Source organism: Rhinatrema bivittatum, chromosome 1, assembly GCF_901001135.1.
Source record: "Rhinatrema bivittatum chromosome 1, aRhiBiv1.1, whole genome shotgun sequence".
NCBI lineage: Eukaryota > Metazoa > Chordata > Amphibia > Gymnophiona > Rhinatrematidae > Rhinatrema > Rhinatrema bivittatum.
In genome coordinates, this window is record NC_042615.1 from 350574073 (window position 1) to 350597770 (window position 23698).

At 46.2% G+C, this 23698-nt stretch overlaps 1 protein-coding gene across 2 annotated transcripts in view; it reads left to right on the plus strand.

Moving 5' to 3' along the window:
* The window catches only part of CCDC158 (coiled-coil domain containing 158), a 1731209-nt gene that overhangs the window by 501156 nt on the left and 1206355 nt on the right, over nt 1-23698 (plus strand). For both annotated transcript variants that reach the window (XM_029599728.1, XM_029599736.1), the window contains exon 6: nt 2933-3260. In XM_029599728.1, the coding sequence (XP_029455588.1) occupies nt 2933-3260 (328 nt within the window). The remainder of the gene's footprint in view (nt 1-2932; nt 3261-23698) is intronic.

The window sequence follows — 23698 nt, forward strand, 5'->3', positions numbered from 1 at the left end:
GGTTGGGTTGGTTTTTTTTTTTTAAATAGATATATATATATATACAATGCATATATCCAAAAAGAGAAAATATTATTGTCTTGAAAAATAATTTAATAATGGGTAACCCACATCTGATCTTCACTAATAAGAATATAGAAAAAACATCAAGTATATAGCAATATGTTTCTAGTCCATTGAGAGGTATAGTCACTAAATAATTTGTGTAATACCTATAATGTCCATACTTTAGTGAATATGCCTAGAAATCAGTGCTTTATAAAAATGAACCACATATGGAAAGTGAAGTAAATTTAAAATAGAATTATTTAATGTTATCCCTGAGGAGTACGTTTCTGCAGCAGCAAGCTTTTGAGGCTATTTGTGTAATTTGTATAGTATTTGTACAGTTTTAACATATAATTTATATAGTGCTATAAGTAGTACCTGTTCTTTGCCTGAGTGAAAAGTTTTTCTTTAGAAAAGGAATTGTATAATTTAAAAAAAAGTTGATGTTATCTGTGTACATGTTTTCTGATATACCATCTTAGCTGTTTTTCCATTTGATTAGAGTATTTACAGAAAATTTGGACTTCCTGATTTGGAATAGGCCATATACAATTGTTAGCAAGCATTGGAGGAAGAAGTGTTTAACATGCAGTAGTGCTTCTCATATTCCCTTTCGTTTCTGCTTTAACACCTCACCAATTACCCTATAAAGTTTTATTGTGTTTTGTTCTGCTTTCTAACTGCAGCAGCCTCAGAGGATTCCAAGGAGAATTGGTTCATATAATATGAACCCCTACTTCCTCTGCCCTTTCTGGTTTGCATTACAAAAGAACTACATTGCTGGTTTTTACAGGCCACTTGGCATTTTGCTGTTGAAATATCTTACAATCTCAAAGGGAGGGGTGAGAGAGAGAGAGAGAGAGAGAGTACAGGGGAGATAAGGGACCAGGAGGAAGGAGAGGGGATAACAGGTGGAGCATGAGTAGGGAAAGGGGGGGGGGGGGAGAGAAAGATGGGGATGGGAAAGAGAGGCCCAGAGAAGAAAAGATGTAAAAGAAAAAGAGAGAGGAAATGCACAGGGGGAACATGAAGAGAAAATGAAGGGAAAAGGATGCAGACTGGCCTAGTGTTTAGAGTAGTGTGTTGATTATATTGTGAGGATAATATGGCAGGGTTCCAAAATCTATGGAGAGGTTTGTGTGTTATATTTTGAATTTTTCTTTAAATATGAGGTGTGGTACTATGAATGTTATGAACAATTGTATTTGCATATGAGGTTGTTGTGTGTTTGTAGAAATAAAGATCAACAAACCAGTTATAGTCAACAAACAAGTTGGAGGTGAATCTTTTTTGACTCATTCAGTACATCTGTGACTAGCATTTCAGAGTTATGTCCTCTTCATCAGGTCAGAGAAGAAACAACATAGTTATACTGGGTTTAAATAGTACAGACAGCTAGTCATTAGGTTGTTTGCATATACCATTACAGCTCAAAGGATGGGAGGAGGGAGGAGAAAAGATGTACACAGATAACAATGAGAGTAAAACTATAGTTTCAAAGGGCTTACAGTATATCTGTTAATGAGTGAGAAAACCAATACCCTTTGCATTTGTTCCAGTGTTAGGTCAACTTAATTTCAAATGTTTTGCATTCTTGTGAGCCTCTAAAATTCCCTTTTGATATTTTAATTGTGAGGTCATTAAGGGAGTAATATTCCCTTGAGAAATATGTACCCACTAAGGTATCACTCTATTTTTCTCTGAAATATGTTATTTTATATTTGTGAAGTTTTATTCTTCTCCCTAATTTTTGGCTTGTATCACCAATGTAGATTCCCTCTTCACATTTTTTACAATGGATCATATATGCCTCTTTCCTAAAGGAACATGAATGCAAATGCTTTGAATATCTTTCCCATGTGGGGTCCTGTGATATGTGCTAGCAAGGCTTGTTTCATGATATCTTCCAGGAGTTTGTGCTATTTTCTTCTGTGAGTTTCTGTTGGAAGTTTTTTATTCGTTTGATTTCAGTTTAGGTGGTTGCTGGAAGGCTAGAACTGGAGGAGCAGGGAATATTTCTTTCAGTGATCCATCCTCCAGTAGTATTGATTATAGGTAATTCATGATTTTTCTTAGGTTTTCTAGCTCCAAGTTATATCTTACTATGAGTAGGGTTGTGGGTGTGTATATGTAATACTTTTGTCTGCATGGGTGTGTCTGCTGGAAACTAGTTGAAAGAGAAAGGGTACATATGGAGCATGTGCTGGTGTTGGCTGGTATTAGCAATTCTGTCTTCCCTACAGGTGAATCACCAATCAATCAACATAAGCAACCATTCTTTGATTGCATCTAATTTGCTTGTTTCCATTAAGGAGTTCTTTGATTTATTTCACTTTCCATATTGGGTTTATTTAGTAGCAGGAAAATTATATAAATACTTTAAATATTGCTATATTGGATTTGGTCTGTATCCAAACTTGTCAACATAACTTGAGTTTTATCTCTGGGGGACTTCAGCATTAATAGGACTGTGCTAGTAAGTTTATCATACCATAATACAAAATGATTTGAAATTATACCAAAAATCTTTTTTTTTTTTTAATCATCCTCATCTGTCTCTCTGGCAGTTCTTAAAAGAAATTCAGAGGAAAACTTGTTTTCATAGTCAGTTTTGTCTTCCAGTGGCAGAAATGCCTTCATGAATTTTGTTTTTTCCTAAATGTTTGAATAAGATGTGAATGTATCACTTTGCAGATACTTTTCTGATACAGGCTATATTTTAAAGGCACTTTTCTTGAGGAATCTGAAGAAGTGGCCTATGTGGTCTCAAACATCTGGATGATGACTAGTATCTCAACAATATTGGGCCAAATAATTTGTAAAATTAATACTGATACATTTAAATGTATTTATAAATGGTATCTGCCTATGTTGCATTTTACAGAAAAAAAGAATCCCAGAATGAAGAGGAGTTAAGAAAAGAACTAGAGGCCACAATAAATGACCTTAAGACAACCAATATGCTTCAGGAAGGGATAGTCGAACACTGTAATGTTCAGACTGAGCAGTTGAGAGAGAAGGTGAATGACTATGCTAATGTGCTTCAGGAGATCCGCACAGCCCTAACAAGCTTTGAGAATAGTCTGGGCAAGAAGGTGTGCGGGCGTGACAAAATCTCCAAACTTCATATCTACAGCCTTGGGTCAGCTGTTCGTAAAGTCCTGTATGAGTTGGATACAGAGTTGGCCTATCTCAAAGGGAAACTTTTTCTCGTAAGTGACAAAATACAGTTTTTTTTTCTAGTTTACATCTTCTCATATGACTTTTTTCTTTTTCAGATCATACAAAATTTTCTCTGAGGATAAGCAGGATGGCAGTCCTCACCTGTAGGTGACATCATCCGGCAGGTAACTTTTATCAAAGTTTCTAGGACTTTGTGCATGCCCCACTGGTCATGTGCAGCATGCCATACTGTCATGCGTCTACGCAGTTGTCCCATCAGTCTCATCTTTTTTGGAGAGCTCACAGGTCATGCTGTCCTGATGTCCATAGATTAATTTGGTATCCTTCCTGGAAGGAATCTTTCATTGCGGGGCCTCACATTTTTTCTTCTTTTTAGTATTCTTAGGTCAGTGTTTTGGTCAATTTTTGTAAGTTTCCATTTATTTTTTAGCAGTCGTGTGGTGTACTGGCTTGATGCATTGAGGCATCTTTGACTGCGTAGCAGTCATTGAATCTGATTTTGCTGCACTGGTTTTTCATTCAGTTTCCTGAATGTCTACTAGCAGATTCACTTGGTACTTCTTGTGCAACAGGGCCATGTCTATCACAGATCCCCATGATAGATGTGTTCTGTGCCTGGGGCTATCCATGGTGTTTGGGGGTGTGACGTTGCATAATCATGATCCCTAGGGACCATATGTCCCATCCTGACTTTATGGAAAAGTAATTTGGGAACCGAAAGTCCAGCCCATTGGTTATCTACATCAGAGACATCTGTGGACCCTTGAGCTGCATTGGACACTGGTGGTGCATCAGCAGCAGGAGGGTATCAGCAGCAGGAGGGTATCAAGCCTTCTTGATATTAAACACCAGGAACAGACTGTTGTCTGCCTCCTCTCACTAAAAAGGGCAAAGGGTTTAGCTTCTGTTCCGGCACTGAGAAATTTTGATGCTGCGCATCGAGGGAAGTCCAGGAAGCATTGGCATCAGTCTAAGTCGATGCATGATGATGGAAGTGGGGACATTTTGATCACTACCATAAAGCTCCTGAAGTATTCCCAGAGTGAGGAGAGCTCATCCTCCATGTATTCCCAGGAATCACAACCGTGTCCATGGGTCCAGGTGTCTGTCACTAATACACTTCTGGTATCCCAGGAAGACATGGTCATCCTATTATGGTTTTGAGGTGTTTGGTGGATTCTTAGGTGCTGCAGTGATGGCCACTCCCACGGGGAGGAGCCCCGCGGGGAACTGCAGTACCAGGCTAGACTCAGATGCACAAACACAGAGATAATCTTTATTGTACAGCTTGTAGTGTTCACCAGAGGTGGCAGTAGTGAGTAGATTCCTGCAGCAGCAGTCTAGGGTCCTCTGCTGAGGAGACCTGTCCCACAATGGTGATATAGGGAGCTCCGATGCAGATATTCAATGAGGAGCTGTAGGTGAGACAGATTGGTAGATGTTAATTACTCACACTCTTGTAGCTGTAATGGTGGAGTTCCCAGCAGGTAGAAGAAATAGTAGCAGGCACCAAGGTAGACAGCTCAGGCCCTCGAGGAGCGAGTACCTGGATATTAGATAGGCATCTGGAAAGAAGCATAGCGCCCCCGAGGAGCGGGTACCTAAGTTAGTAAAACCCCGGAGGGTAGATAGAGCTTCCAGCAGCAGCGAGAAGCAGCAGAGCAGCTTAGACTGGATGAATCCAATCCTTGCTAACTCAAAGTCAGTCAGCAAATGGGCAACCTAAATACCCGGATGTTGAATATTGAGGTGAGGCATGTGGGACGAAGCTGTCTGAGTCCGACGGACATAACACATCACTTCTGCCTCCCAATAGGTGTTGTTATCGACAGTCTTCAAGAAGGATTTGGACAGATAAATCCAACAGACTTTGGGCAAGGTAATGTAGACCACTGGTGCATCAGTATCAAGGATATCTGTGTTGATGCAGACCAATGTCCTGCTGATATTGGAGTCCCTACAGCCACCCAGCGGTCCAGTACCGATATCAGTCCCTAGAGGGGAATCAACATTAATGTCTGCTGCACCGATGGTGATCTCCAGTCTATTGTGGAGGAAGTTTACTTGAGTCACATGTGTTTTTTGGTATCTAGGACCCAACAGACAAGCATTCCTCTCTCTGAGGCTTTGTCTGCTAGCTGAATTCGATCTGGGTTCTCACCCCTGACCTATGAATGTGGCTCAGATTCAGAATATTCCTGGGGGTATGGCTCTGGACCTGCAAATTTCTCTGATAATGAGGAGTCGATAGGTCTCCAACCCTTCTCCTCTGCAGGAAAGGAGAAAGTCTCTTCCCAAGGATATCTCCTTCACCAGGTTTATCAAAGAATGGCTGAGGCCCTTCTAATTACTTTGCAGAAGGAGGATGAGTCCAAGAAGAAGATGCTGGACTTCCTCCAGTTTGTGGAGACTCTTAAGGAGATTGTGACAGACCCAGTGCACAAAATCCTTCAGGAGATACAGATGAGAATATGGGAGAACCATAAGAAACATAAAAAACATAAGAAATTGCCATGCTGGGTCAGACCAAGGGTCCATCAAGCCCAGCATCCTGTTTCCAACAGAGGCCAAACCAGGCCACAAGAACCTGGCAATTACCCAAACACTAAGAAGATCCCATGCTACTGATGCAATTAATAGCAGTGACTATTCCCTAAGTAAACTTGATTAATACCCATTAATGGACTTTTCCAAGAACTTATCCAAACCTTTTTTGAACCCAGTTACACTAACTGCACTAACCACATCCTCTGGTAACAAATTCCAGAGCTTTATTGTGCGTTGAGTGAAAAACAATTTTCTCTGATTACTCTTAAATGTGCTACTTGCTAACTTCATGGAATGCCCCCCTAGTCCTTCTGTTATTTGAAAGTGTAAATAACCGAGTCACATCTACTCGTTCAAGACCTCTCATGATCTTAAAGACCTCTATCATATCCTCCCTCAGCCATCTCTTCCCCAAGCTGAACAGGCCTAACCTCTTCAGCCTTTCCTCATAGGGGAGCTGTTCCATCCCCTTTATCATTTTGGTTGCCCATCTCAGTACCTTCGCCATCGCAACTATATCTTTTTTGAGATGCGGCGACCAGAATTGTACACAGTATTCAAGGTGCGGTCTCACCATGGAGCGATATAAAGGCATTATGACATTTTCCATTCTATTAACCATTCCCTTCCTAATAATTCCTAACATTCTATTTGCTGTTTTGACTGCTGCAGCACACTGAGCCGACGATTTTAAAGTATTATCCACTATGATGCCTAGATCTTTTCCTGGGTGGTAGCTCCTAATATGGAACCTAACATCGTGTAACTATAGCAAGGGTTATTTTTCCCTATATGCAACACCTTGCACTTGTCCAGTACAGATCCCTGAGGTACTCCACTGTTTACCCTTTTCCACTGAGAATATTGACCATTTAATCCTACTCTCTGTTTCCTGTCTTTTAACCAGTTTGTAAGCCACAAAAGGACATCGCCCTCTATCCCATGACTTTTTGGTTTTCATAGAAGCCTCTCATGAGGGACTTTGTCAAATGCCTTCTGAAAATCCAAATACACTACATCTACCGGTTCACCTTTATCCACATGTTTATTAACCCCTTCAAAAAAATGAAGCAGATTTGTTAGGCAAGACTTCCCTTGGGTAAATCCATGTTGACTGTGTTCCATTAAATCATATCTTTCTATATGCTCTAAGATTTTGATCTTGAGAATAGTTTCCACTATTTTTCCTGGCACTGAAGTCAGGCTCACTGGATCGCCCCTGGAGCCTTTTTTAAATATTGGGGTTACATTGGCCACCCTCCAGTCTTAAGGTACAATGGATGATTTTAATGATAGGTTACACATTTTAACTAATAGATCAGAAATTTCATTTTTGAGTTCCTTCAGTACCCTAGGAAGCATACCATCTGGTCCAGGTGATTTGCTACTCTTTATTTTGTCAATCTGGCCTACTACATCTTCCAGGTTCACAGTGATTTCGTTCAGTTTGTCTGACTCATCACCCCTGAAAACCATCTCCGGAACTAGTATCTCCCCAACAACACAGAGGCAAAGAATTAATTTAGTCTTTCTGCAATGGCCTTATCTTCCCTAAGAGCCCCTTTAACCCCTCGGTCATCTAATGGTCCAACCGGCTCCCTCACAGGTTTCTTGCTTTGGATATATTTTAAAAAAGTTTTTATTATGAGTTTTTGCCTCTATGGCCAACTTCATTTCAAATTCTCTCTTCGCCTGTCGTATCAGTGTTTTACACTTAACTTGACATTTCCTAGCATGTAGCAGATGGACTCAGAACCAATGGGTATAGTGTACTCGTGCTAGCAGTTGGAGACGGATCAGATTTCAATCTGACGTCAGCCCCTAGTACATATACCCCTGCAGGAAGTGCAGATCCTCAGTATTTTTCCATCTCCATAGCAGTTAGGAGCTATCTGCACGCTCTCAGAGCGTTAGAAACAAATTTAAAGAAGAAAATTCTACTGAAGACGAGCCCCGCTCTCCTGCGGTGATACCCTCGGGTCCCTCCCCCAGTAGAGATTCCCGAGGTGATTTCAGTGGTCCCTCGGAGGTGAGCCTCGGTCCAGCGGCCGAATCGCGGCGGGACCTAGCCCCCGAAGGATCGGGCGCAGCATAGAGGCAGCCTCGGTCTGGCGGCCGAATCGCGGCGAGCACTTTCAGCCCCCGAGCCAGAGGAGTTCAGGCGCGGCTGAGAGGCAGCGGGTGCACCCTCAAAAGCGGGGGTGAAGGTAGTTGCCCTCTCCCCCCGCAGCAGGAGACTGCCCGGGACGAGACAGGGAAGCGCCGAAGATAAGGTAAGGTAGAAATCTTGACTTGTGCCGGTCTCCGAGGATTGAGGATGAGCGCAGGCCATCGGCCGAAGCCAGCGTCACCGGGTTGATCCGCCCTAGCAGGGCCAGACCCCGGCATTTCCAAGGGCCTTCTCATGTGGAGCCCCTCCGAGGTAGTCGCCATCTTGCCTGCATGGTCGCCGTCGCCATCTTGGCCTTAATCTCGCCGTTCACATCGCCGCCGGCCGAGCGCACAAAATTTACCTGTGCGCACAAACCTACTTCTGCGCTTAAGCTACACGCACAAGAACACTCAGACGCATAAGCGGTGCGCGCAAGTCCTGGTCGCATGGACTACGCGCACTCGACTACCGGCGCGCACATCCCGGGTTAAGCGCACAGATGCGCGCACAACCCTGGTTAAGCGCACAAATACGCGCACAAGCCCCACGCACGCGGCCGGCCTCTCCGGAGCGAAACATGTACGCGCAGGCAACCTCGACTCCGCCAGTAACTGAAATAAAATCCCTAGGCCTCTGCTCAGCATGCCACCTCAGGGCCGCCCAGAGCCAGGAAGCCGACGCCCTATGCACCCAATTCGAGGAGGCCCTGGGAGATCCACCACAAGCTCAGACTCGCCCAGGGCCGGGGACTAGCTCTTCAGGGGGCTCCCTGGAGCTAGCAACCCCCAGCGGGACTCCCTCCCAGCCAGAGGCTCCCAGGGAAACAGCGCCATTCAATGTGGACCCCTCGTCTATTTCTTGGATGGAACTCTTCAAGGGGATTCACGCCTTTGTCCGGATGCAAACGGATTCCCGGGCGGACCAACCACATACGTCGCAGGAGGACCCCTATGCTCCAGGCCCCTCAAGACCCAGGCATAGGCCCTTACCGCCAAGTAGTCCCATCTTTGAGGGCACGGACATCTCAGAAGACAAAGTCGAACCCCTAGAAGAAGGAGAACTCCCCCCGGGGACAGAACTCCACCGAACCATGAGACTGTTCTTCACAAGGGAGGAGCTCCCGGACCTGGTCTCCCAATGCCTGGAGGAACTGGCGATCCCGGATTCAGAGACCCAGGGGGATCCCGAGGAGAACCCATTTCTGGAAGGCCTTCGACAGACCTCCCGTCATTTCGCACTCTTGCGAGCCGTGCAACAGTTAATTGACTTGAAATGGAACACCCCAAACTCTGCCTTTAAAGGGGGACGGGCCTTGGCCAGCTTGTACCTCCTGGATCCAGCAACCAAAGACATGCTCGCTTGCCCAAGAGTGGATGCCATGGTCTGTGCAGTCTCCAAGCGCACCACTATTCCGATAGAGGGAGGAGTAGCCCTCAAGGACACGCATGACCGGCGGCTGGAAGACATGCTTAAGCAGTCATTTGAAGTGGCCACTATGACTCTTCAGATTGCGGCCTGCTGCACCATGGTGACACGTGCCTGCTTATCCCAGGCCAGGAACGGCTCCCCGGGAGATATCCTGGACCCAGCGCTATCCTTTCTAACGGACGCAGCCTCAGACCTCGTAAGCACAGCGGCCAGAGGAGAATCATCGGCGGTGGCGGCCAGGAGACAGCTCTGGCTCAGAAGCTGGTCGGCCGACCCATCTTCCAAAACACGACTCACAAGGATGCCCTTCAAAGGAACCCTCCTGTTCGGCAGCGATTTAGAAAAGATGGCTCGCAAATGGGGCGAATTTCTGGAAGACAAGTCAAGGAAGACAAGTCCGGAAGACAAGTCAAGGAGAGCCCAGCGACAGCCTTCCAGGGCCTCCAGGGACAGAAGCTCGCAGCGCTTCAACCCATACAGGAGCAGCTACCAGGCGCCCCACCCTTCGGCCAGGAACCAGTCCTTTCGGAACAAGCACAACAAGAGGGGAAGCAGCTCGGGCACAGGGCCCGGCCGCCCTCCACAATGAGAATCAGCCGACCCATCCAAGGGAAGCCATAGGGGGCAGACTGGCCCTATTCTACCAAAGATGGGTCGAGATAACTTCGGACAAGTGGGTCCTAGCCATCATCCGGGAAGGGTACTACCTGGACTTCATACGCACCCCACCGGACAAGTTTGTGGAGTCCCCCTGCCACGACCCCATCAAAAAGGCGGTAGTGGAAGTTACACTAGCCAGGCTACTGGCCCTCGAGGTCATAACTCCGGTACCTCCTCAGGAGATAAACTTTGGTCATTATTCCATATATTTTCTCGTTCCCAAGAAAGAGGGAACATTCCGACCAATCCTGGACCTCAAATCCGTAAACCGATACCTGAAGGTCTCCCGCTTCCGCATGGAAACCCTGAGATCTGTAATAAAGGCAATACAGCCAGGAGAGTTCCTCACATCCCTGGACCTGTCAGAGGCGTATCTGCACATCCCAATTCATCAGGAACACCAGTGTTACCTATGCTTCAAGATCCTGGGCCATCACTACCAGTTCCGGGCCCTATCCTTTGGGCTAGCCACAGCACCACGGACGTTCACCAAGGTGATAGTGGTAGTGGCGGCAATACTGCGGAAGGAAGGAGTCCTCGTACACCCTTACTTGGACAACTGGCTGATCAGGGCAAAGTCACCAGAGGAAAGCACCCAATCAACCAACAGAGTCAAGTCTCTACTGGAGAGCCTCGGATGGGTGATCAACACGAACAAGAGTTCCCTGCAGCCCTCACAATCGTTGGAGTACCTGGGGGTTCTCTTCGACACCAAGGAAGACAAAGTCAGCCTGACTCCCGCAAGTAGGTCAAAGCTGTGGAACCGGTTGCAATCCTTGTTGAGCGATTCTCACCCCACGGCATGGGATTACTTACAGGCCCTAGGGCTGATGGCATCCACACTGGAAGTGGTCCCCTGGGCGAGGGCCCACATGAGGCCTCTACAACACTCACTGCTGTCACGTTGGAACCCACGGTCGCACAATTACACCGTACGCTTAGCCCTCCCAGGCACAGTCCGGACCAAACTACGCTGGTGGCTGTAGCCCAGCCACATGAACAGATGCTCAAGACTGTCATCCACAACCTGGACTCTGCTAATGACAGACGCCAGTCTACGGGGATGGGGAGCACACTGCGAGGAATTAACCGCCCAAGGGCAGTGGAACGCAGAAGAGGCAGGATGGCACATCAATCGCCTAGAAGCGCGGGCAGTCAGACTCGCCTGCCTGAGGTTCGCCCAAAGACTCCGAGGCAAAGCGGTCAGAGTGATGTCCGACAACGCCACAACGGTTGCCTACTTCAACAGGCAAGGGGGAACCAGAAGCCAACAGGTGTCACTGGAGATAAACCCACTGATGGCATGGGCGTAAGCAAATCTACAGGAGATCTCCGCCGCCCACATCGCCGGGAAGGACAACATTACGGCGGACTTCCTCAGCAGAGAAAGTCTAGACCCAGGAGAATGGAGGCTATCTCCCACAGCCTTCCGGATGATAGTAAACCGGTGGGGAACACCGGAAATGGACCTTCTGGCGAACAGAACCAACGCCCAAGTACCCAGATACTTCAGTCGCAAGCGGGACCCACAATCCCAAGGGATCGATGCCCTGGTGCAGGCCTGGCCACGGGGGACCCTACTATACGCCTTCCCACCATGGCCCCTTTTGGGCGCAATTATTCACAAGATACAGCTACACAAGGGACTAGTTCTTCTGGTGGCCCCGGATTGGCCAAGAAGACCATGGTACACAGACATGAGAAGACTGCTGGCAGGGAACCCTCTACCCCTGCCCCCTCTCAGGGACCTGCTACAACAAGGTCCAATCTTCCACGAGGACCCGGCTCAATTCTCTCTTACGGTCTGGCCATTGAGACGGCTCGCCTGAAGAAGAGCGGATACTCGGGGGCGGTAATAGACACCCTCCTCCGAGCACGCAAGTTCTCCACATCGCTAACATACATAAGGATCTGGAGAATATTTGAGGCCTGGTGCGAAGATCACGACATCAAGACACGTTCACTTAAAGTTCCCGTGATGCTGGAGTTCCTACAGAGCGTACTTCAGAAAGGACTGTCCCTCAATTCCATCAAGGTACAGGTTGCAGCACTGGCATGCTTCGGCACCAGGGGCGAGAGCGATAGCCTAGCCTCTCACCCGGATGTGTCACGTTTCCTGAGAGGAGTCAAACACATTCGTCCATCTCTGAAGTGGCCAGTACCTCTGTGGAACCTCAACCTCGTCCTGGACTTCCTGTCTGGATCCACCTTCAGACCTCTTTGAGGCCTATCACTCCGTCAGCTGACCCTGAAGATTGTCTTCCTCCTGGCAGTTTGTTCAGCGCGACGCATCTCTGAACTACAAGCACTGTCTTGCCGTGAGCCCTTCCTTCGGTTCACCCCAGGATCCATCCAGCTGCGCACGGTACCGTCATTCCTTCCCAAAGTGGTCTCCCACTTCCATCTGAACCAGACCATCTCGCTCCCGTCGGCGGGATCCCTGGAGAATTCGGAAGAAACCTGTAGCCTGCGTCACCTCAACGTTGGCAGAATCCTCTCCAGATACCTGGAAATGTCAGAACCCATACGGAAGACGGACCACCTTTTCGTCCTTCACAGCAGGAAAAGACTAGGGGAAGCAGCCTCGCGGGCAACCATAGCCCGCTGGATCAAGGAAGTTATCAAGGCGGCCTACGTAGAAGCAGGGAAACCTCCACCTCTACAGGTCAAGGCCCATTCGACCAGAGCCCAGGCAGCTTCCTGGGCAGAAACAAGAATGATGTCACCAGCCGAGATCTGCAGGGCGGCGACATGGTCCTCCATCCATACCTTCTCCAGATTCTACTGTCTGGATGTTCAGGTCCGGGAGGACACGGCATTTGCAAGGGTAATACTGAGTGGGTCACAGGCAGCCTCCCACCCGGTTCGGAAGTAGCTTTTATACATCCCATTGGTTCTGAGTCCATCTGCTACACGCTAGGAAAATGGAGAAATTACTTACCTGATAATTTCGTTTTCCTTAGTGTAGACAGATGGACTCAGCAGCCCGCCCTTGGCTGCCGTCACGCATGGATTTGCAAATGATTCAAGGGTAAGCCTCTTTTCGTTTACCTAGGTCTCCACCTGGCGGAGTGGCGACGCTTTCCAGTTGAGCTCCCTGGCGGTCTCCAGCTACACTCAATCGACCAGTACAAAGTAACCAGTTAATCAAGTTATAACGTTTATATGGTTACGAAGTTATACAAGTTGATCAAATTAACCAATCGGTCAGTCAAACATATATCCACAATGCTTTGCAAGGAAGAATACTGAGGATCTGCACTTCCTGCAGGGGTGTATGTACTAGGGGCTGACGTCAGATTGAAATCTGATCCGTCTCCAACTGCTAGCACGAGTACACTATACCCATTGGTTCTGAGTCCATCTGTCTACACTAAGGAAAATGAAATTATCAGGTAAGTAATTTCTCAAATGCTTATGTTTTATCCTATTTTCTTCAGATGGATCCTTCTTCCAATTTTTGAAGGATGTTTTTTTGGCTAAAATAGCCTCTTTCACCTCACCCTTTAACCATGACGGTAATCGTTTTGCCTTCCTTCCACCTTTCTTAATGTGTGGAATACATATGGACTGCGCCTCTAGGATTGTATTTTTAAATAATGTCCAAGCCTGTTGAACACTTTTAACCTTTGCAGTTGCATCTTTCAGTTTTTTTCTAACTATTTTCCTTATTTTATCAAAGTTTCCCTTTTTAAAATTTAGTGTTAGAGCTGCAGATTTACTTATTGTCCCCCTTCCAGTTATTAGTTTAAATTTGATCATGTTATGATCACTGTTGCCAAGTGTCCCCACCACCGTTACCTCTCTCACCAAATCCTGCATTCCACTAAGAATTAAATCTAAAATAGCTCCCTCTCTTGTTGGTTCCTGAACCAATTGCTCCAAGAAGCAATCATTTATTACATCCAGGAACTTTATGTCTCTAGCAAGTCCTGATGGTACATTTACCCAGTTAATATTGGGGTAATTGAAATTTACATCCACAGAACAGTGCAAGTAAATGTAGTAGTCACAAAAAAGTTCATCAAAAATTATTAGTTTATTGTATAATTAGTTTATTGTATAATCACATTTTATTGCAATAAAATGTGTTTATACAATAAACTAATAATTTTTGATGAACTTTTTTGGGACTACTACATTTACTTGCACTGTTCTGTGGATGTTACTTGCTGAAGTGCAGGTTCTGCTCTAGTTGCTGTTTGGCAATTGAAATCTCCCATTATTATTGCACTGTCAAATTGGTTTGCTTCCCTGATTTCTCTTAGCATTTCATCATTTGTCTGACCATTTTGTCCAGGTGGACGGTAGTATACTCCTATCACTATACTCTTACCCAACACACATGGGATTTCTACCCTTATAGATTCTACTGAGCATTTAGTCTCTTGTATGATCTTTATCCTGTTGGACTCTATACCTTCCCGGACATAAAGTGCCACAGCCCCACCAAGTTGATCCTCCCTATCATTGCGATATAATTTGTACCCTGATATAGCACTGTCCCATTGGTTATCCTCCTTCCACCAAGTCTCTGTGATGCAATTATGTCAATCTCATCATTTGCTGCTATACACTCTAACTCTCCCATCTTACTTCTTAGACTTCTGGCATTGGCATACAGACATTTCAAAGTGTGGTTTTTGCTTGTTTTAACAACCTGCTTTTCAGTTGTTTGGGATAATTCGGAAATCATTAGCTTTGGTGATTTTTTACATCTAGGCATATGGACTATGTTTGCTTTTAATGGAACCTCTCTGTTGGGATGCCCTAACTCTCCTGTTTCATTAGTATCCTTCAAGGATACATTTCTCCGAACCATGCACTGCTGAGTGACTGTCGGCTTTCCCCCTTATTCTAGTTTAAAAGCTGCTCTATCTCCTTTTTGAAAGTTAGTGCCAGCAGCTTGATTCCACTCTGGTTAAGGTGGAGCCCATCCTTTCGGAAAAGTCTCCCCTTTCCCCAAAAGTTTTCCCAGTTCCTTATAAGGCTGAATCCCTCTTCCCTGCACCATCGTCTCATCCACGCATTGAAACTCTGGATGCCTGCCTCTGGGGACCTGCACGTGGAACAGGAAGTATTTCAGAGAATGCCACCCTGGAGGTTCTGGATTTCAGCTTCCTACCTAAAATCCTAAATTTGGCTTCCAGAACCTCTCTCCCACATTTTCCTATGTTGTTGGTGCACACATGTACCACAACAGCCGGCTCCTCCCCAGCACTGTCTATAATCCTATCTATGAATAAGAACGTGGACATGATATATCAGAAGGCTTCTGGATTCAAAAAGCAACAGCGACTACACCAATCAGTGGTGTTCATGTACACTGTTATGAGGGATGAAGACCAGAACCTATGTCTCGGTGCCCCCAGGGAAAAATCTTACTCTTGGTAGAGAGGTTTTCCAGGGAGCTATTCTTAATGCCCTCATAACGTCCCATTAGTTCTTCATGGGCCAATATATGTGGGATATTCTGAAGCAGCTGATGGAGATGATGGAGATGGCAGAGCAGCTTCCTGAAAGGCAGAGTGATGCTCTCCAATCTATAGTGGACAACAGGATGTAGTGCAGAAAACTCATGATCAGATCAGCCTTTTGTTATTTTCAAAACAGCATTGAGAATGTCTGTTGTGGGAATTGGTGCCTGCAGTCTTGCCTAGCTACTGGTTTCAGACCCCCAACCAGATGTCCAGAAAAGACTCTCTGACATGCCATATATTGGAGAGAATCTCTTTAGAAATAGATCAAATAACACTGTGATTGTTATGATCCTGGTTGCTATGTGGCTTTCCCGTCTGCAAGGGCCCTCAGTGGGCTTTAGTCTGAGCTGCGCAGGCTTACCTCGAATGCATCAGGCTGCCCTGCCATGCCTTAAAAGTCTGCCTCACAGCTCCCTGCCTCATCATCAAAACTCCATTACTTCCTGCTGTAGCCACCTAAGCGCTTTATCTGTCCTGTCTGTGCCTTTTACCTGCCTGATCTTTGCCTTTATCTCCTGTGTGGCCTCGCATTGCTCTTTTGTCTGTTTTCTGTCATGTCCCTGCCTTGTATTCTGTTTCTTTTCTGTCCTGTTCTGACCTTGTCCTGTACCTGTTTTGCCTTGTACCTTCTATCTCTGCTTTGTTCCTATCATGCTTGTTTGGCCCTAGTCCTGGCCTTGGTGTTTTGCTTTGTACTCTGTCCCTACTTAGTCCCAGTTCCTGTCTCCTTGTCTGCTTTGGTTCCTATCTTCCCTGCTTTTCCTCTGCCTTGGCACCATCAGCAAAGAACCTGCAAGCCCAAGCCAAGCGGTTGAGTCCTGTGCTGCTTATGCCTGGGATTACCTTTAACAGGCCATACAGCTATGGCAGCAATTCCTCAGAAGCTCTTCATGGCCAATCCAGACCCACTCTCCTCAGCAAGAAGGTACCTAAGCATGGGGCTAAGGCAAAACTTCTATTTGCTAAGGAAGCATTTTCCTCTGCCCTCTTGGTACTTGTACTTATCCTGGGCCATTAAGCTATAACCCATGCAAAACCTGTGATGGGTTTTGACTGGATCACAGAAAGCTTAGTCTGGATCCCATTTCCAGATCCAGAGGGCTTTCCTGTCAGGGCCAGCTGAGATTGTATGGCCAGTGTGACATCGGACACTATAGATTACACCTATTGGATGGCTTCCAAATATTCCATCAAAACTTACATTGGAGTTGTCTAAATATCAGGAACTGCTACAAAAGGAGCTCTTCTCCATCTTGAAGAACAGTGTGATTAAGCCCATTCTACTAGGGGAAAGAGGATGTGGATTTTACTCCAAGTATTTCCTAGTTACAAATAAAACTGGAGGATTCCATCCCAACCTAGACCTAAGGGCTTTGAACAAATTCCTAAAAAGCAGAAAGTTCAAAATGGTTTCCATGGGCACCGTGGTTGTTTTTCTCAATAAAGGAGATTGCTTATGCTCTGTCAATCTGAAGAATGCTTACACTCACACAAAAATATTTCCACAGGTCACAGAAGATATCTCAGATTTGAGGTAGGGGATTGTCACTTTCAGTATCACATGCTACTGTTGTGGGCGTGGACCCTTGGACTAAGGTGGAGTTGGCACAACCTGCAGAGAAGAGCCCTGCAGTTCCCCACTGTCAGCTGGCGGAATTGGCTGTGGCTGAGATCCAACTGGAGCTTCATCTATACCAGCTCTCGTTCTCCTTATGTTGAGCCCTCAGGTACCGGGGCCAGCAGGTCTTAGGTGGGGGGCCCCTGCTGATGAGCTGGATGTCCATGGAAATGGTCGGGTCATAGGCCAGGCTCTGGGGCAGGCTGGGTTCAAGCATAGTGAAGGCAGACGATGGTCAAAGCAGGCAGCATACAGACGTAATTCTTAGGTAGTGGTTGGTGGCAGGTGGAGTTCAAGGATTGTTGAGGGTTGGGCAGTGCTCAGTGGTAGGCAGAGTTCAAGTGTAGTCGAGTGTCAAGCAAGCCGAAGTCAGAACCAGAGATCTGTCCAAGGGAAGGCAAGACAGATAGGCAGGCAGGCGAGGAATGGCACAGATGGGCAGGAAGACACTGAAGAACTGAAGACTAACCACAAGATGAGGACCTGACAAAGAACTGGAAACTGACTACAAGATAAAGACAAAAAGCAAAAACTGGGAAGTGAAGACCAGGAACACAGGAACGAAGAATAGGAACACGCTGAAGCAACTTGCTTTACTCACAGTAGTAGATCTAGTGCTGAGGTGTGGACTGCAGGGAGAAAGGCCCTTTTATGGGCCAAAGATAGTGATGTCATCCATGGTTGTCATGAGAAAGGTTTTTTAAGTTTGAGGAGGACCTGTGCGCAGATACACCTAGAAGTAGTGCCAGAGTGAGTCAGCTGCATCCTGCTGCAGGTGGTGATGGCCTTACTTGAATGAAGCTGACTGCCATGTCACAGTCTAGGGGGTCCGTAATGGCATCGGGTCTGGAAGTAAGAATGGTGGTTCATGGGCCGAACCCACAAACCACCAAGCGCATCAGTTTCCCCTTCTTAAACCCCCTTCCTGAAGGTCTTGGTCTGGTGGGATGATGGACATGGAAATCCCTTATCAGGCTGGGGTCCAGGATATTGGAGGCAGGGCCATAGCCCTTCCAGGCAATGAGGTACTCCCATTTCATACCCCTGTGCCACGAATCCAAAATTTCATCCTCTTCGTAGACTGTGCTATCTTCAGTGGTCAATTCTTGAGATCTTGGAGATGCTCTAAAGGGCCAGGTGAATATCAGCAGCTTCAACAAATATACATGAAAGACATTGTGTATGGCCAAAGTAGAGAACAGTTTTAGTTGGTAGGTCACAGGTCCTATTAGGTGAATTATTGGAAAGGAACCAATGAATCGTGGTGTGAGGTGCATTGAGGGCACTCGGTGGTATATGGTGGGTGCTGATCCACACCTTCTCTCCTACTTTAAACTTGGGAGTGGGTCTTCGGTGTGAATCTGTGGTCCTTTTTGGCTCTCTCTGCTGCCTTCTGGATAAGAATATTGGTGCGGGTTCAGAGGTCTTGCAATTCTTCGATGGATAATTGATCTGCCGGAGAGAGTACTGCCATGGGAAGAGGCAAGGATGGTAACAGTTGCTTCCTGTAAACCACTTGGAATGGTGAAGATCCAGTAGTGGCACAAACATGGGAATTATGTGAGAATTTTGCCCAGGGTAAAAGAGGAGCCCAATTATCCTGGCACTCATTGATGTAGGCCCAAAGGAAGGCCTTGATTGTGCAATTTGTATGTCCAGATTGTCCGTTTCCTTGTGGGTGGTAAGCTGTTGTGAAGTCCAGAGTGATATTGAACTTTTTGCACAGTGAGTGCCAATAATTTGCTGTGAACTATACTCCTCGGTCAGATAAGATATGTTTGGTAACTCATATAAGCAGAACACATGAAGGGTATAGAGCCGTGCTAACTCTGGGGGCAGAAGGGAGACCTTTGAGTAGAACAAAGCGAGCCGTTTTTCGAGAAACAATCAATACCTACCCAAATTATGGTAGTGCTGTCTGAGAGAGGGAGGTCTACAATAAAATCAGTGGATAAATGGGTCTAGGGCTCCCTGGACCTGGCAACGGCTGTAACAGCCCCCAGGGTCAGCCTGACAGAGCTTTCTGCTGAGTGCAGGTGGAGCAGGAATCCACCTAGGCCTAAACATCTTGCTTTATGCAAGGCCACCAATAATATTGTTGAAGTAATTTAAGGGTTCATGCCATGAACTGGTCAGGAGTCATGAGACCATTTCAATACCTTTTCATGTAGCTGAGCTGGAACAACCGTCTTGCCTGGAGAAATAGTCATGGAGATAGCTAGGAGAATGCTAGCTGGGTCGATGATGTGTCTGGGAGTCTCTGGAATGTCCTCACATGGAGGGAGCAGGAGAGGGCATCTGCCAGGAGATTTTGAGAGCGGGACGATATCTTAGTCCAAAATCAAAACGTGCAAAGAACAGGGACCAGTGAGCTTGTCTTGCATTTAGTCATTGAGCATAGTGAAGGTGTTCAAGATTTTTGTGATCTGTATATATAGTGATATAGTGTTGAGCGCCTTGCAGCCAATGGTGCTACTCTTCTAGCATTAGTTTGACCACTAGGAGCTCTCAGTCACCGATGCTGTAATACTTTGCAGGCAAAAATTTCTTTGAGAAGAATGAGCAGGGTCGAAGAACTCCCTTAGTCAAATGCTGACTTAGTGTGGCCCCCTACACCTTCAAGATAAATGGGCAGGTAGAGAATGGATAATGAAGGCAGAGTGTCTCCAAGAAGGCATCCTTTTGTCCTTGGAATACATCTATAGCTTCGGGGGGGCCAATCCATGTGTTAGCTCCCTTATGGATGAGAGTGATAAGTGGTGCTGGTACTGCAGAGTAATTCAAAATGAATTGGTGATAATAGTTGGTGAACCCCAAAAACCTTTGCAGAACTCGAAGTCCCACTGGATGGGGCCAATTTTGGATTCTTCTAACTTTCTCGGGGTCCATATGGAAGCCTTCTCTGGATACAGTGTACCCAAGAATTGTAAACTCTCTCCAACAGGCACTTCTCAAGCTTAGGAAATATGTTGTTTTCATGCAGTCGCTGTAGAACCAGATCAATGATAGGTGCTGAGATCCTAAAAGAATATTAGGATGTTGTCAAGGTATACAATTCATTCATCATTTTTTGGAACATGGCCAGGGAGTTATACAGCCTAAGCATGTCACTGAATACTCATAATGCCCAGATCAAATTATAGGCTCCTTGGAGGTCCAATTTGGTAAAGATCCTGGCTTCTTGCAACCAGTCAAAAAGCTTGGAGATTAAAGGCAGTGGATAGCAATCTTTCTTAGTGATAGCATTTAATCTGCAGTAGTCAATGGAGGGCTTGAGTGAACTATCTTTTTTTGGCCACAAAGAAGAAGCTGGCCCCTGCCGGGATGAGAATGGTCAGATGAAGCCCCACTCAAGATTCTCCTGGATGTAGTCCGACATTGCTCTGGTCTTGGCGAGAGACAATGGGAAGACCCTACCCCGTGGAAGCTTGATGTTTGGCAGTAGCTCAATTCCACAGTTGTACAACCAATGGGGAGGTAGAGTCTCAGCCTCCCTCTTGGAAAACACGTCCTTGAAGTCCTTATATTGAGGAGGAAGACCAGGCAAGGTGGTGGCTACTGATAAGTAGAGCAGGGGTTCTATGTGTTCCAGGCACAAGTCATGGCATTGCGGACCACAGCGGGTGAACTGCAGCGTGGGCCAGCGTGGGCCCTGCTTGAGCCAGGGAAGCCCCAGGAAAAAAGGGTGGACAGCTCGGGCGATGACATGGAATACTATCTGCTCCCTATGAAGCAAGCCCATACGTACAGTCAAGAGTGTTGTTGGCAAGGGTGATCTGGCCAGGCAAAAGATCCCTGTAGATGGAGGAGATAATTAGTGGAGACTTACCTTGGAATGGTGGTAATCCATAGATGGTCTTTCAATTCCTTCATCACAAAGTTTCCCCCAGCACCGCAATCCATTAGAGCTAGGGTGGAGAAATCCAGGTTATCCATGGTGATTGTCACCAGAAGAATCAATTGGGGAGCAGGTATGGTGAAGCCTAGGACCATCTCCTTACTGGATCCTAGGGTTGGAAGTTTCCCAGTTAGATCGGACTTTGGATGACTAAGTGGCTTGTGCATCCAAGAGGCAGGGTATACCCCTTATCTCTTCCTGAGACCAAGGCAATTTTGGAGTACATCCGAGAAAACCCAGACCACTTCTCTGCAGGTGCCGGTTTCTTTTAGTGGCTAAAAAGGATGGCTCCCTCTGTCTTTGAATTGACTACTGTGTACTATACGCCATCACTAGGAAGGATCGGTATCCCTTACCCTTAATCTCGGAACTCTTTGACCGGCTCCAAGAGGCTAGGATCTTTATGAAACTCGACCTCCAAGGAGCCTACAACTTGATTCAAATTAAGCTGGGAGATGAATGGAAAACAGTATTCAACACGTGGGATGGCCATTATGAATACCTGGTAATGCCCTTCAGATTATGCAACGGGGCTGTCTGCCAGAAAATGATGAATGAAATTTTCAGGGACCTTCTATATGTCTGTGTTGTTGTTTTCCTCGATGACATCCTTATTTTCTCCCAGGATCTTGACTCTCATTGTTATGACATACACCTGGTTCTTCAATGACTACGAGAGACTAATTTGTATGCAAAACTAGAAAAGTACCTGTTTGAAAAAGAAATGCTTCCGTTCTTGGCGTATATCATATCCAGGAATGGCTTTCACATGGACCCAGAGAAGGTCAAGTGTATCCTGGAGTAGCCCAGCCGGTGGGACTCCGAGACCTGCAAAGGTTCTTGGGCTTTGCCAACTATTACCAGCACTTCATTGTAAATTATTCAAAGATTGCGGCTCCCCTTACAGCACTCATCTGGAAGGGAGCTAACACAAAAATTTGGCCTTCTGAAGCCATGATGGCCTTTCGAGTATTAAAGAAGATTTTCCTACAGAAGTCCTGCTTCATCATCCAGACCCGATACATCCCCTTCACCATAGAGGGTGTGGGAGCAGTGCTAAGACAGATATTCCCCTAAGGGGGTTCTCCATGCTTGTTACTTCTTTTCAAAGAAGATCTCACCAGCTGAGTATAACTACAGAATCGGCGACAGGGCCTCTTTGAGATCAAACTTGCAATAAAAGAATGGTGGCACTGGCTAGAGGGAGTCCAGCACTTCATTGCAATTTAAATAAGTCATAAGAATCTGGAACATCTCCATCATGCCCAATGACTAAATGCACATCAGACTCATTGGTCTCTGTTCTTTGATTTTGAGCTGAGGTATAGTCTGACTCTCAAGAACATCTGGGCAGATTCCCTCTTACACTATTTCCAAGTGGAGGACATCCCAGAACCTCCCTGGCTCATCATCGATCCGGCTAGGATTCTCTAGCCACCACCATGACTGTCCTGCCAGGGAAGATGGTTGTTCTCCGCAAAAGGTATTAAAAAATTTTCATGGAACTGAAACTATATTCATTGTAAACCGTTACGATGGTATATCCTAGTGACAGTATAGAAAACGTAATAAAGAAAAGAAAGAAAGAAAAGAAAGGTATTAAAATGATCCCATGACTCCTGCTTAGTAGGTCATCCTGGATGGACTCGAACCCTTACACTACTCCAGCAATATTATTGGTGGCCACAAATGAAGCAGGATATATGGGCCTATGTGGATTCTTGCCCTACCTGCGCACAGGAGAAAGCTCTGTTGGGCCGACCCGTTGCTGGCCCCAGTGATCCCTGGACCCATTTGTCCATTGATTTTATAGTGGACCTTCCCTTCCAAAAACCCCCACTGTAATTTGGGTGGTGGTGGAGGATAGCTTCTCAAAGATGGCGCACTTTGTCTCATTTCTTGGCCTTCACTCTGCACCGGCTATAGCACACCTGTTCATGCTTCACATATTCCGATTACATTGATTATCCACGCACATCATATCAGACTGGAGAGTACAATTCATGGCAAAATACTGGCGTTCATTGTGTAAGAAGGTTGGTATCACCTTGGACTTTATGACTGCTTATCACTCCCAGGGAAAAGGTTAACCAAGCATATGAAGCAAACCCTCAAGATCTTTCTCCAGGCCTATGCTAACTAATGCCAGGATAATTGGGCCTCCCATCGACCTTGAGTGAAATTTTCCCATAATTTTCTTATCAGCAGTGCCACGGAATTTTGCCCTTCCAAATAGTTTATGGGAAGCAACCCTTGCCTCCTCTACCTCTTCCCGTGGCCATTCCATCGCCATTGGATCAACAGTCTGCCCAGAAACTCCAGGACCTCTGGTCTTGTACTAATGAGGACCAAGAAAGCAGCTGAGAAGGCCAAAAGGGCCACAGATGCTCATCGGAGGCCTGTGCCACAATTTAAGCCAGGAGAGAAGCATTGGTTAAGCACATACCACATACGCCTCAGAGTACCGTCCATGTGCCTTGCGCCTTGCACCATAATATATCGGACCATTCACACCCTTTGTCAAATTGGACCTGTGACATATCAGTTACAACTGCCTCATACATTGGGTATCCACAATGTTTTCCATGTATCCTCTATTTGGAGTGGTTTACAGGCCTCCAAATCAAATGGAAGAACTTGACAGAGATCTGATTGAAGACATCCAAAAGATGGGAAAGAAGGGA